The following is a 15,907-nucleotide window of genomic DNA, read 5'->3' as shown; positions in this document are numbered from 1 at the left end:
GTAGTTAGTTTTCCTAATAAAATGATCAAACTTTAATTTTGATCTTCGAAGAAGCCTTCAACTTCCAAATGAGTAATATCACCAAGGACAATAAAATCGTCATCTATCAAAGCTAAATTCACTTCAATAATATCATCATAATTTTGTGAAGGCTCTACTTTAGCTTCATTTTACTAAGTGAAGTATGACTTCACTCAGATATTAGAAGAAAAGATATCAAAAAAAAATTCTGAATAAATTTTGGTAAAGCTTAGCAAAATGTTTAGGCGCCAGGTATTCATTCTTTATCATTGACCTTTCATGCTACAATGATGACAATTATCTCATGAAGGATTTCTTTGAGAATGTATATCGTTCTTCATTTTATTGTGACTATAACGATTGTTATATTTTTTTTATTATAATCATTGTCACGCTCACATATATTATTATTAACTTAAATTTTATTTTATCTTCTTTTAGACTGGTCATGTACTTCTACTTTGTTTGCTTTTGGTAATGAAGCAGTTTCAGTAGATAATTTTCATGATTTTTTTTTAATAAAAATAATATCATATTGCTTAACCACAAGAAGGCATGAGATCAAATTAAAATATTTTTTAAAATTCTCCTTAACGATATTGTTGTTGTAATATCATATTTGAGGCATGAGAATACTAAGAGTTTTTTTAACATATTGCCATCTTTTATGTCATTCCAACATAATTTCAACTGTGGAGTAATTTTATATACAACATAGTTATAATCATATATAGTTTTAAAATCATGTAATTGAAAGTGAATCCACTTGTAACGAGCCTTTGACAATTTAATTTTCTTAAGATGGTCATATCTTTCCTTCAAATCAATCCATAATTCAAGTGAATCTTTCATTGTCGGGTCTTCAACCTTCAATCTTTCATCCATATGATGACGAATGATAATTATAGTCTTCACTTTATCTTGACTTGACGTTGCATTATCCATGAGTAATAGTATAACAAGACCTTTAACGTGTAGGTGAGTTTTAGTATCAAAAATATTTTTTCTCAAAAATATAAAGTGCCACTAATTTAAATTTTGACAAATTCAGCATAATAAAAGTTATCGTAAAAAATCAATAAGTTCGAAATAGTAACAAGTAGAGTATTATACAAAAGTAGCTTTAATCTAATCGTAATACCAACCCAACGATTAATTGAAAATAGGGACAAAATATGAAGCAAAAATTTTCATCAAATTATAATGTTACTGCCTAATATCTTCAAAATTAAATTTTATATTTGCATATGATAAGTTAGATGAAGTGTTGCACACAAACAAATCATGTTAGGATTAAAATAATTAAAAGTGATAGATCAAGGCTTAAGACGGTAAGCTCATATAGAACTACAACTAAATTTTATACAAACAAGTTGCATTTAATCATATCTTGCGGATGAAAGGAGTAGAAAAATGAACTTGGAGCAAAATTAGAATTGTGTTGATCACGTGTTGTAAAATCAAGAACAAGAATAACAATAAAAAAAAACAAGAAAAATAATATAAATATCTTTCTTTTTTCTTTCAAGTGTATCAAACATCCTTAACAATACCTCTATATATGATTATAGTGAGGAACATCAAAGGTATTGTAAATATAACATTAATATTTCAAAAGGTGAAAAAAATATGAAATTATAAAGGGAAAAGACTTAAATGTGTCATTGAACTTTGTGAAAAAACTCATTTATCTCATCTGGTTAAAAATTTGTTATTTGAGAAAAGACTCTTTCATGCCATTATTTTATAACTCCGATTTTGCAAAATCATTTTTTTACACGTGTCCAATTATAACTCAACTACGTCATTAATTTTTATTTATTTTTTTGTTAAAAAAAGCCAAAATTCAAAGTCATTTGTGGAGTTAAAAAAAATCCGCCCTTATTAAAAAAATATTCAAAAAAAAAGACTTTGATTCGTGTTTTGTTGTTATTTTTGACACTAGATCTTTGCTCTCTGGTGTTCTCTTAGTCTATAATACTAATTTCAAGTGATTTCAAGTTGTGGAGAAAACTCTACCATTAAAGGATATTCTAGTTTTAAAACTTTGAAGAAATTTCATGTAGATCTTGTTGAGTTAGATTGAATTTGACCTCCAAAAATATTAAGTTTTGATATCTAACGAAGCTACTCTTGAAATTTGAGATGATCTCGTGAATATAAGTTGGAAATTTGATAGTTCCTGGCGTTCTTCATGTGTTCTTGAGAAAAAAGAAACAAAAAGAGTACATTTGATCTAAAACTCCAATGAAAAAGTTGTTTGAGATTTTGCTGAAATAAAAAATGATTTTGCAAAATCGAAATTAAAAAATAATGATATAAATGAATATTTTTCAAACAAAATATCATAAATTAATCAAACTTTTCACATATGCCAATTATAAATAATCAATAAAAAATAATAATAAAGATATGAATATTATCACTACTCAATAAAAAGGAATAATGATCGTCCACAACTACAAATATTATTTACAACATGTGCTACTTTATATCTACACTCTATCTTTATAGTCATGGAGACCATTTTTTTTTTCTCCGATCACTTAAGAGCATCTTTTTTAAAATTTGTCCTATAGTTCGTGGCTTACGTATCGTAATTACTAGCCCATATTATTATTATTATTATTATTATCATAAATATAATATTAATTTTAGTCCTCCAAATCTGCACCTCTTGTAACCAACCACTAGATGACCCCACTACGTCTCTCTATCACTACTGCTTCGGGTACCGAAAAGCCCACGTTGAAGACCCCCCATCTCTCTTCATGAATTCCTCGATTCTGACCCCAATTCCAATCTCCTTTTTCTGGTATTTCGTTTCTCCATTTTCTTTTACATGAAACTGATCAGCAATACGTTTTTGTGTATATCTATCTTCTGTTTGTTCAATATTGGGTCAAAATTATCACATCTGTGCTGTTTCAGGTGCTAAGCTGCAAGGTTGGTTTGTTTTGGACCTGCAGCCATGGATGCTTCTTCCTTTGAAGGTAACAATGGTGAATCATACAATTTCACAGGAGTATTATCTGGTTTGTCACACAAAGTCAAATCAAGTTTCAATAATTGATCAAATTAAGGAAAAATGAATTGGGATAGAAGAAGTAACTGTTAAATTTTCTGATCTGTTTATTTTTCATCCTGCTAATGTGTTATTGCTAACGAAATGGTGTTGATCCCATCTCTTTTTATTTTCTTTTTTATATAATTAATTTTTATTATCTCTTGCATATTATGGTATGAAATGAAATTTAGTTACTGTTTCATACGTATAAAAAAAAATAGTTTTTTATTCTTTCTCACATTGTGATTTTTTTTTTTTAAAAAAATTTGGTTTACTGAAATGGGTGTTAGGATTGGTGGTTACCTACTTACCTACTCTTCTGGGGTATGTATTAGTTATTATTATATTTGGAAGATGACAACTATGCCATTTTTTCTTTGCCTACTGTGTTGTGATCCTTCACATTTTACAATTTAGAAGAGGAGGATCACCTATGAGGACAGTTGAATAATGGAGGTGATTACTACCTTACGATGACACAATCATATTATATTATCAGTTTGGAATTAATCATGGAAATTGAGTGCTACTATTATGTGAAGTCAAACTAGAAATAGCTAAAGAATTTACCTTTTCTGTTCTTTTTTTTTTCCTACTCTTGTACAAATGATCTTTCTGATTTTTTTTCTTCCTCTTAGGCAGTTACCCGCGCGGAAAAAGGATTTTGTTATTCAGTTTTTGTGGGAAGATGACACTCTTTTGGTGAGAAGATTGTTGAAAATTTATAGGGAGAGGAACAATCTCCAACATATTGTCATCGGTGTAGAGAAAACATATGGTTAGAAGGCCATGAAAGTATTTTAGAGAGTGCTTATGAAATACTGATTTCACATGAAATGTATAAATGGGGAAGACATATAATCAATGGATCTTTGACAAGTGTTAAAACAATGAGAGTAGATATGGAGGAATTTTCTGTAACTGGATTTGCACCAACTTACAACAATAACAACATACCCAATGTTCCCAAAGGTAGGGTCTAAGGAAGGTGGAAGCCGGGAGGGTGTGAGGGTGGAGTGTACACAGACCTTACCTCTACCTTTGTGAGGTAGAGAGGTTGTTTTTGATAGATCCTTGGCTCAAATTGAAAAAATGCATGTATAAAATTGCACCAACTTATCCAAACTTTTATTTATTTTTTCACACTAGAGATATGGTTTGAGCTTATAGTTTAGCTTATAATTATAGATGCACTAACCTTTTTTATACAAGATGATGTTCTATGTTCATATATTTGCTAATAATGTTGGGCCTATTATTATTATTATTGTTATTATTAATATAACCTAGTGAGCCAGTAAGAGCCTACTGCTAAAATGGCTCTGGAGACTAGCAACAGATGATCAGAGCTTATGGAAGGACACTATCTTTGCAAGATATGGAAAGGAAGGACCATGGACTACTAAGGAGGTTAATACTCCATATGGTGTGGGCCTATGGAGAACTATTAGAAATCAGTGGCTGAGAATTTGGAGTAACTCTGTGATTAATGTGGGAAATGGGAGGAAAGCCTTGTTCTGGAATGATATATGAATGGGACAAACACCTTTGAGACTACAGTTCCAGACATATATATTCTCAATCAGCAAAAAATGGCTACAATTTTAGAAGTCGGAAATGAACAAGGATGGAACCTGATTTTTAGAAGGTTCCTCAATGACTGGGAAGTGGAGAGAATGACTCAATTCTATAATACCTTGGAACAAGCCAAGAACCTTACTTGTGAGGAAGACAAATTGACATGGAAGCTGGAGAAAAATGGCAAGTTCAAGGTGAAATCAGCCTACAAATTACTAGACATTTCAACTGAAACCAAGGAGTTGTTGCCTTGGAAGATAATTTGGAATGGGAAGATACCACATAAGGTGGCTTACTTCACATGGCTTGTTGCAAGACAATCTGATAACTTAATGAAAAGAGGAAAGGATTTATGCTCCAGATGTTTTTTTTGTGAATCTGAGACAGAGACAATAAACCATCTTTTTTTGCACTGTAAAGTGACTGAGAAACTATGGAAGTATTTCATTAACCTGAGAGGTATCACATGGACCATGCCTAGAAATACTGCAGAAGTCCTAGCATGTTGGAATAGAGATGGAAATCAGTCAGGACACAAGGAGAGATGGAAGATTGTCCCTGCCTGCATCTGGTGGACAATATGGAGTGATGGAAATCAGAGATGTTTTGAGAACAAGAGTATCCCTTTCCAAAGCATTAAAATGAATTGTTTAGTGACCTTTTACTTTTGGTGTATCCATTCTATTCTCAACGATCCGGGGGACACCGCCCTATTCTTAGATAGTTTATGAGGGAGATAGGTGTTTAGATTCTTTTTGGTAAACCCTCTATACTTTTGATGTAATTACTAGAGGAGTTCACTATTGGTGTACTTCTTTGTTTATAATACCAGTTAACTTTATCAAAAAAAAAAAAAACCTAGTGAGCCAGTAAAAAGTTGGAATTGTGAATACTTACTCAAAAGGGGAGAGTTCTAAGTCAAGTAGAAGTAGGGTAAAACATATGCACTATGTAAGTATAGTACTATAAGAACAATAATGTTGAGATGAGATTAGGATAGATTGTGACATTTAAGATGCAGACATCTCAGATATATAAGTTTAGTTGTCAGGAGATTGTTGTGAACCAGTGAAGGTGTAACATATCAAAACGAAAACATGATGTAAATTATTCTCTTAAAAAAATCAAACTACAAACATGATGATTGAAATGGAGGAATGGTGTGAAGGTGCGATTTGAATACGAAGATGTCTAACAAAGTGAAAGACAAGTTCGATAGACAATTGTGAGACCAAGGTGTTACATAAGACTCAATGTTGGACTTTTAAGGCCCTACTACATCCTCAAAAAGGAGCACCGTAAAAATGTAAATATAAGATGGATGTTCGGTCATATAGATATAATATTAGAAATGATCACATGTAACAAAAGGTACAAGTAGAACACACATAGAATATACTAGGATGTTGTTCTTAGATGGTTTGATCATGTTTACTGTGAACTCCAAATGAACTCATCCAAATTTTTTTAGAATATCACTGTGATAGAGAGTGCACATATCACTCATAGGGGATATCCTTCGGGGTGGCTCAAATGGTTTGGCTTGGAACTTCCATAATGGAGGTCTCAAGTTTGAAACCCCTTGCTAGTGATAGCAGAAGTTTGGTATTTTGGGTCAAGCTCGTCACACGAGGCTTGCCTAGTGCGGTATACCTCTCATGTGTGATTTGTGAGCTATTGCACATGAGTATGGCATAATTTGTAGGGGATAAAATAGGAGGGTGCCTCACATAGTTTGATCACCCTACTTAGACCGCCAAATGCACCGAATCTATAGAAGCAACTCTATGATAATTGAAGGTGTTAAACGAGCACATAGTACACTTAAATAACATGGCGGGACATTGTTTCTAAATATGTATGATATTTTGAAATCAATGAGGGCTTAGCTTAGGATAGAACAAACGACCTTCAACTTCTTCGAGCCAAACGAAATTTTGCTAAGAGCAGATTATGGTAGAAGCAAATGACTCATATAGGTGATACCAACTAATTTGGAACTTCGGGTTAATGTTTAGCTGTAGTTATACTTATATTATGCCCCATATCTGGTTAGTGCGATATATTTATCAGTTTTGTGGCAAGTGTTAGATATAGAGAATCTCTAATTTTAGAGATCTCCAAATTTGCTTTAAAAGATGAAATATTTAGTTTTGGGACAAGATGGACCTAAATAGAGCAAAATGAATATGAGGTATATATCTGATCTACTAGTTTTAGTTTATTGATTGAGTGATCTCTCTTTCTTTCCTTTACTTGCATTTGATTACACATGATGGCTTTTCTTCACATTTTCTGGTGATCTGGTTGCAGTTACAATATGTTCCATTACTCTGGGAAGCCACAAGCAGTAAGAAAATTGAACAAAATTAGCTTGAAGATCCTTCAAAAATGAGATGACATTACAAAAATAATTTTAAAATACAAGATTTAAACGAAAGAGAAGAAAGAAATGTCCCAGTTTTAATTACTATGGACTTGTCCAATGTACTTTGCTAACCATAGTGATTTTTATCCGATGATAATTTACAAACCTGTTTGTTTGAAGTTTTTCCTACTTTCTTGTTCTAGGTATTGCACTTGATCCATCAAAGTGCAGTAAATTAAGTATGGAGGAAAAGAGAGAACTAGTTTATGAATTATCAAAGCAGTCACATGGTGCCCCTGAAATGCTGCAATCTTGGAGCCGTCAGGAGATTTTGCAGATATTATGTGCAGAGATGGGAAAAGAAAGGAAGTATACTGGACTGACAAAATTAAAAATAATAGAAAACCTACTGAAAATTGTATCTGAGAAGAAATCATTGGAGCATGAAAATACATCTAATCTTGAAATGCAGCCTTCATCAGAGAGTGACCAGAGGAGTTCCAAAAGGCAGAGAAAGGCCGAGCATCCAAGCCGTTTTTCTATTGAAGCTAATACTTCTTCACCAACAAATACTAATGTTAGTTTAGCCAATGTTGTGTACTGCAAAAATTTGGCTTGCAGAGCTAAATTAAGTTGCCAAGATGTATTTTGCAAAAGGTGTTCATGTTGTATTTGCTGTAACTATGATGACAACAAGGACCCTAGTCTATGGTTGATTTGCAGCTCAGAGCCTCCTTTTCAAGGGGATTCATGTGGGATGTCATGCCACCTTGAGTGTGCCATGAAGCACGGAAAATCTTGTATTACAAATGATAAATCAGACAAGGGCAATAATGGCACCTTTTATTGTGTATCCTGTGGAAAAGCTAATGATCTACTCAGGTAACTCTTTATATTGCCTTCTAACAGCTTCATCTGATCTTGTATTTTATGATTCCACAATAAGAAAGAGTACGTTTTTTCCGCATATCATCTATATTTGTTCACATCCCAATTTTTTCTTTTCTTTCTATTTTTCTGAAATTATGTGTATTATAGTTTATTTTATAAAAGTATTTTTATCGACGTCAAGGTTTTGGCTACTTAACTTTCATCTTTGGATTAATATGCTGTGTTTTGGGGAATAAGTAATTCCATCAAATTTATGTTAGCACTCTGGACCATTTATCACAACAGATGCTCGACATGAGCATCCGAAAAAGCCTAATTGTAGAGTGTTCAGAATCCGTTTACTCATTTTCCTATTTTTTTCTTGAATCGCTTATGAGAATGTATATTTGAATCTCGTTTCTTCTCTTTTTCCCATTGGTGGTTAGACTGTAGATCATTGTGTGCACATTTTTGCTAGCCTGAATGAAAGTGCACTTTGATTTTTCTGTGTTAATCAGAGTTGTTCTTATGATTAACCGATATGGGGGATTTCTTTTCCTTAAGGGTTCAAATTAGAAAATAGAAGGTAATGATATATGAAGTATTAATGAAGAATCAAATCAAGTGTCATCTATGATGTACATAGCAGTGTGTGTTCTTGCTTATTTATAATTTGACTTGATCTAAGACTTGTTCATTCAACCTTAATTTCCAAGAACTCTTAACATAGATTCTTAGCAAAATAGGAACATTAAAGTATTATCTCACTTAGTATGTCCACACATCCATCTCAACATCCTCATTTCTGTTACTTATATTTCTGGATGCGCGAGTTCTTGACCGGCCAACATTTTTCCCCATTAAACATAGTTGGACTAACAACCACTATTTTTGACAAATAAGATAAGTGTTAACAGTTGCTCTCTAAATCCAGTAGCCATTTAAAGTTCCAACATGAATAATTTGTAGAATTTGTTCTTGTCGGAACTTCCTTTGATTAACCACAATGTAATGCTACTATTCAATGGTCAAGTCTTTTAGTCTATATAAGTGGTCTGGGAAAAAGGCCATTCTTAAGCAAACATTGTTAAAACAATTATCAAGTGAAAATGAACAAAAGATTCTTATTTTTTCATCAAAAGGAAGTGTTCGCTGATGGAGTGAGGTTGGTTGGAAGATGAATAGCTTGAGTGATCTGAGACATATGCAGTGGTGGACGAGGACCTCCTATGTCCTGAAACCAGCCTAGGAAAGATAATCAGATTAACATCTGGGCATCACCCTAGTGTTAGCTCAGACTTTGCACTTTCTGGAAAAAGTGTCAAGGAAGACAAGGAGATGAATCTGTAAATTAAGGCTTCAAACCATGATTTCAGTTTAAAATTTGTAGAGGAGTTTTGTCCTTGTGTATGGTGTTGTATAATTTTACAATCCTAAGCTTGTATTGATGATTGAGCTCGTGGGAGCTGTGGAGAATACCTTTCCTTTGCTATGAGCTCAACGAGCTTGTTGTGCCGCTACAAGCTTGTCAGATTGGCTATTAACAATTTTGAAATTTGATGTCTAACATGTGCTAAAAGATAGATGTATTGAGATCTTCAAATCACTCCTTTTTTTTCGACAATGGAACGTTTGCCCATTATATGCAATGTTTCCTAAATAAACCATATGACACTGTGGCATGACCAAAGCTTTTGATGCCTGCTTTATTCCTAGCCTTTAAGGTCATACGAGTGCAAATTTCTATTACATATTTTCTGAATTTTTCCTCCTTCCTATATATATTTTGCCAGTTTTTTTTTTTTTTTGAAGCTTTAATCCAAGTCTTAGAGTTTAAAAGGTATTTGTTACCAATGTCTTTGGATTCACCATGTTTTTCTTATCCCACGTAAGTGTGGTATGTCCCAATTATTGGTGTGGTCTATACTTGCTTATCTAATCCACTTATATTATATGATTTGAGTTTGTGAGACGATTGTTGTGTTATTGTCAAAATGATCGGCTAATTGTGGGTAATGGACTCAAAGGGTTAGATTTGCAGCTGGCTATGAGCCCTTGCATTTTAACCTTTATTGTGTCAAAGGGACTCCTAGGACTACTGGGGAAGACCATTCTAAGCAGATATCAGTGCCAACATGTTGGTTGTGCTACCAAGGTTATTTTATATTCATGAAAGTATGGATTCCTGTTTGGTGAGTAGAGTTACCCCGTACTTGTGCTGGTGGGAGGTAACATCCCGGTGGAATTAGTTGAGGGGTGTCTAAGTTGACCCTGACACCACTGTAAAAAAGAAGAAAGAAGTATGGTCTTCTGTATAGTTAATGAATTTGCTGATGGCAGATGTGTAACATTTATTATATCTTGGACACTTCTAGCCTATGCGAAGTCTAACTGTACTTCATTAGAATAACAAGTTTGACCTCCTATGGAAATCTAGTTTTGGGCTTGTTACTTGTAGTTCATTTTGTCAGTTTGATAAATACTAACTGAAATTTCCATGCCCTGGATATATAATTGACTGGGACATCTGATGGAATAAATGTATAAACCAATAAAAATAAGACTTGTATTCAATGTATCACATGTATGAATTATGGAACATGTATATAGATTAACTTCTCTGACAGTGTTTGAGAAAATCTATTTATTCCATCCAAAAAAGAATGACACCATCAATATTTAGGAAGTCTAACAGATTTTTTCTGACGACCCTCCATCTTTCCAAAGTTCAAACATCTTTTTAGGTGTTTTACCTATGGAATATTGTGGTTTATAGTACTCTCTCCTCATCCAATCAAATCTACTGTTAATATTATGTTGTCCAAACATTCAGTTATTCCATGATATTTGGCTTATTTTCTAGTTTCTCTGATGTTAGATGCATATTGCTTATTCAGTGTAAGCATTCATTAAGTCTTCGGATGGTTCAAAATTGGGAAGCATAGATATAAGCTGTGAGTCTATCTGTCACTTCCTTTTGTGGATCCTATTGAAGGATAGATTTTGTAGATATTTTAATCTCCATAAGCCAGTTTGTAAACAACTCCTATTTTGTTCCAAAAAATCTTTGGATTGGGATTGACACGTACAGACTACAGTTCATGAACACTACATACATACCAAACTAGTTTTTGTTGTTTCCTCTTTTTACCGTTTTGTACTAGTGGAGAAAGAGTACCTTGCTTCCAATTTTTATTAAAATAAAGGTGATATTCAATGTTTTGCAAACTATTGTGGCATTAAATTTATGAGTCATATGATGAAACTCTGAGAAAGAGTGATAGAGCATAGACTTGGGGACACCACAAGAGTAATAGATAACCAGTTTGGGTGTATGCCCAGTAGATCTACATTTGAGACTACATTTTTGTGGAGGAGATTAATGGAAGTTTATCATAGACAAAATTTGCACATGGTGTTCATTGACCTAGAAAAATTATATGATAGAGTACAAAGAAAGGTTCTTTGGTGGGTGTCAACGTGTCATCATGTCGGAGAAGAAAGGAATTCCTATTAAATATATAAAAGTCATAAAAGACATGTATGAAAGAGTCTTCACTAGCCTGAGAACTATAGTAGGGAATGCGAAGGAGTTCTTGTAATCATGGATTTACACCAGGGATTGTCATTTAGCCCATACTTGTTTACCCTAGCTACGGATGAGCTATCCAACATAATACAAGATGAGGTCTAACCAACATGATACAAGATGAGGTCACTTAACTCATGTACCATCCCTTCGCCTTGCCCCCTGGACATGATCCTATTCGACCACCGTTCACCAAAGCCACCACAGGAGATGTAAATTAAACAAGATGTAAGCGAAATAAGAATCTACTAAAACTATTGAATCAAGTGGAGAGTCTAGGACTAATTAACTATAATAAGAACCGAAGTAAAGCAAGAAATAGTATACAGAATGAACAGAAGCAACTAGCTCTAGAATATGGGTACACCCAAAATACTAACACCAGAGAAACCACAAGAACTATGAAATACATGGCACTATGGATCAAGAAACGAAGAGTCAGAGGGCAGAGTTAAACCAAGAGCAAAGTGAACAAGAGATAGAGTTATGCAATATTACACAATTAACAATGATACGAGAAAGATAGATCTGAAGACAATATAGGGAACCAATCTGAAAACTAGATCTGAAATATAACTCTAAATATGCATATAGCAATGAAAACAAATCTGAAAACCAAAAACTGAAGGCAACCTGATGTGAACCTAGAATAATTTGGGAAGATAGAACCTGGAACTTGAAGAGGAGATAGGAGGTACTTCATCGGAGCACTGGTGGAGGTAAGCGGTCCGTGTTCTGCTGCTGCCCTTGAAACTTGAGACCCAACCCAGAATTATGGAGAAAGAAAACTCTAGAGTCGCTGGAGTAGATGTGCTTTGCCAGAGCAGTGGCAGTGAAGGATGAGCTGCGGTGGTGACAAAAAACCCTAGAGTCAGGGTCCAAGAAAGTGAAAGAGAAATAGTCAGAGGGAGTTTTGGGGCCAGTGAAGAAGATGGCTGATGAGTGGTTAGTGCGGCGGCGAGATTTCACCGGAGAAGAAAGATTGCAACGCTGTCCAAGCAAGTTCTTGAATGAGACGAATTGTTGCACCCAAAGATGAAGGGGGCAAGTTTTCATATTATTGCTAATTCAAACGTCATTAGCTTCAAGCAATAATGGAACAAGATTAAGAAGATAGGAAATTTGTGTTTTTTTTCCATGCAGGCAATTTTCTGGGTGAATGAAATGATAGATGAAGATGTTATAAATACAATCAGAATTGAGTAGTTGAAACAAAGCAGTGTTGCTGGGTGTTATATGATAGAGAGATGCCTACCAAAGTGAAAGGTAAGTTTTTTAGAATAGTTATAAAACCAACAATGCTTTATGAGAGTGATTCTTGGGTCGTGAAAGTTAAACACATTTACAAGAAGAATGTTGAAGAAATACAGATGCTAAGATGAATTTGTGGTCATACTAAATTAGACAAGATTAGAAATGATAATATTACTAGAATGTTTAAGTAGCACACATCAAGGGGAAAATGTCCGAAGGTTTCTTGAAATAATTTGTTCATGTCATGCGTCAATCTGCAGTGTAATGCACCGGTCTATAGGTGTGCAACCATTGTGAGGGTAAGTGTTAAAAGAGGAGGAAAATGCATCTAAGGACCTAAAATCTTTGGGAACCCATGCAGACATAGCGAAGTGGGGCACAGTGGATAAAAAATCTAGATAGTCGATGCCTGTTCTTTTGAGGCGAGGGTTTATCAGAACAACCTCTCTACCCCACAAATGTAGGGGCAAGGTCTATATACATCCTACTCTCCTCACAATTCACTTGTGGGACTACACGGGTTATGCTATTGTTGTAGTCAATGCCTATTAGTTGAAAATATGTTTTAGACATGCTAGCACTTTTAATGCCCTATACTTTATAGTAGTGGTTTAGCATTTCAGAGATTTGTAGGTTCAAAAAATTATGGAAAACTTCTATTACTTTTTGTATTTGCATAATATTGGCATGACATGAGTTTAAATGGATAATATGATCAATGAGGATTCATATAGCAAACCCCAACTTTTTTGGGACTAAGGTGTATTAATTGTTGTTGTTCGTAGATTCTTTGATGCTTTTTTGTAGATCAGTGTGTTCGCTGAGGAACCTCATTATTATGCATTATCTTAGTTGGCAATTGACCTATAATTATCCTACATGTTTTCCTTGGACTCTGCTACAAAATGTTAAAAAAATTCTGTTGTGAAGTTAATTTTCAATTGCATTATTGAATTACAGTGAACTATTTCCACTATTGTCAGGATGCGGCTGACTAGTTTAGTGAGATGGTTGTTGAATCCATAAAGGAAAAATGTCAAAGAACTAATGACATGTACATAAACTCTTTTATTTACTGTGAGATACAGACCTCTATAATTAAAATGCAAGCTATGTTTATTATTTAGGATTAAAGATGTTCTATTTCTCCAATTCTTGCAGTTCCTTGAAAAAACAACTGATTGTAGCAAGAGATACCAGGCGCGTAGACATATTATGTTATAGGCTTTCATTGAGCCAAAAAATTTCTTTTGGTGCCGAAAATTGCCCAAAGCTGTATGAAGTTCTTGATGAAGCAGTGAACAAGCTTGAAGCAGATGTTGGCCCTTTGACTGGTTTGCCTGTGAAGATGGCTAGAGGTATAGTGAACAGGCTCTCATTTGGCCCTGCTGTTCAGCAACTTTGTGGCTTGGCTGTTGAGTACATAGATGCCCTTCTCTCTGAGAGAGTGTCTGAAATGCCATCTAATGCTAAGGTCAAAGGTAATACTCATTCTAATTTGTGGTTTGTTTGTGCAGTACATATATACTGTCCTTATCTTTTTATTGATTCTGTAGATTCCCCTTTCTCTTCATGTGTTATTGTGATGCCTTTATTGGTTTCTTTGTCTAAGCTTGGTACTCATTTGATTTAAGTCGAGTGAAGTAATCAGCATTTACATGGGCTATATTTTTTAGATTGCGAGGTGATAGAATCAAAGCTCGTCAGATTTGAGGATGTCTTTACCTCATCTGTGACCGTTGTTTTGAGTTCTGAAGGGTCATCTATGGAGAATGTTGTTGGTTACACTTTGTGGCATCGGAAAGCTGTTGAAACGGAATATCCAGTAGAACCAACTCGAACATTGTTTTCCCCAAACACTAGGTTTGTGCTCTCAGATCTGATGCCAGCTACAGATTATCTTCTCAAGATTGTTTCCCTTGATAGCAAGAGAGAACTGGGAATGTTTGAAGTTCAATTCTGCACCAGTAAAGCTGGAAATGAACTATCTAATCTGAACATGAAAAGCTTAGAAGTCGAAAGAAGTCAAAGTCCACCAACAAATTGCAGCAACCTTTCTAATCCTTCTTCAGTGGAGGATGAAACTAATAACATCGTGCTATGCAGCAATGAGGATGAGAACAGACGGGATAATTGTCTTTCTTGTTGTGATAACACTGATAAAGCAATTTCTACAGACTTGTGTTGCACCACGATCGCCTTTGCTAGTAAAAGTCATATAGGAAATGAAGGAGTAATGGTATCTTTAGGTGATGAGGAAGATAGCATTATAAAAGTAATCTCCTTGCCAAATACTGATGCTGTAGATCTTGAGAACAAGCAGTGTTCAGATGTTCAAACAACAGAAGAGACGAGCACTGATAATGGGTCAAATGCACCTCTCCAGACTGCCTTAGAATTTACACCGTTTGTAGGTAGTGTGGAAGCTGGCTTACCTATTACACCCTGCAAGATGGAGAATGTGAAGGGAAGTCTTGGGCGGAAAGGAAAATCAGAACATTGCAGCAAGGATCTCGATAATGGATCAGGGAAGGAGGATGGACCACAAGTTGGCTGTTCTTCGAAGAAGAGAGTTGGAGAATGGCATGAAGAATGTGTTGGTACTGGAGATAAGGATTTTGAGTATTACATCAAAGTAGTTCGATGGTTAGAGTGTGGTGGGCATATTGACAAGACATTCAGGCAGAAGTTCTTAACCTGGTATAGCTTAAGAGCTACACCTCAAGATGTTAGGATTGTCAAGGCATTTGTTGATACCCTAATCGAAGATCCAGCATCACTTGCCGGGCAGCTGGTTGATACTTTCTCTGATGTTATTTCAAGCAAGAGAGCTTCTGTAGTTCCGGCAGGCTTTTGCCTAAAGCTTTGGCATTAAAGGATTCGGAATGTGGATCCTCTATCCTCTGCTTCATGATTTATAGTCGCTGCTTAACTGAACATAATTCTTTTATTCCCAAATTGTTCGATGTGATTGTTAGTCGATTCTTATTTATGATGTAAACGATTAAACCATCTTGAATTTTTATTTTTTTTTCCTTATAGGTTGGTTCTACCCAATTCATCCACATTTCTCTCTGATGTTATGACATTGGAGTTGGAATGAAAGTGATATTGTGCTGTAAGATAATTTGAAATACAAAATCTGATTCGATATTTACTT

At 34.6% G+C, this 15,907-nt stretch overlaps 1 protein-coding gene across 1 annotated transcript; it reads left to right on the top strand.

The window, feature by feature from the left end:
• Positions 1–2,722: 2,722 nt before the first annotated feature.
• LOC125823326 (VIN3-like protein 2) lies at positions 2,723–15,907 on the top strand. The gene is made up of 5 exons (XM_049502718.1): positions 2,723–2,836; positions 2,953–3,014; positions 7,238–7,916; positions 13,909–14,228; positions 14,424–15,907. The coding sequence occupies exons 2-5, from the start codon at positions 2,993–2,995 to the stop codon at positions 15,620–15,622; spliced, it is 2,220 nt and encodes a 739-aa protein (XP_049358675.1). The 5' UTR covers positions 2,723–2,836; positions 2,953–2,992; the 3' UTR covers positions 15,623–15,907.

Source organism: Solanum verrucosum, unplaced genomic scaffold (genome assembly GCF_900185275.1).
Source record: "Solanum verrucosum unplaced genomic scaffold, falcon-dt-bn FXZP01000214.1, whole genome shotgun sequence".
NCBI classification, from domain to species: domain Eukaryota; kingdom Viridiplantae; phylum Streptophyta; class Magnoliopsida; order Solanales; family Solanaceae; genus Solanum; species Solanum verrucosum.
The sequence above is the reverse complement of the archived record's forward strand: the minus strand, read 5'-3'. Positions and strand labels throughout refer to the sequence as shown.

What these genes read in the sequence shown, in the direction of transcription:
- LOC125823326 (XM_049502718.1), top strand. Translation starts at nt 2,993, where the DNA reads ATGGATGCTTCTTCCTTTGAAG. An exon ending in GGATGCTTCTTCCTTTGAAG is followed by an intron (nt 3,015 to 7,237) that starts GTAACAATGGTG and finishes TTCTTGTTCTAG; the next exon opens with GTATTGCACTTGATCCATCA. An exon ending in ATCTAATGCTAAGGTCAAAG is followed by an intron (nt 14,229 to 14,423) that starts GTAATACTCATT and finishes TATATTTTTTAG; the next exon opens with ATTGCGAGGTGATAGAATCA.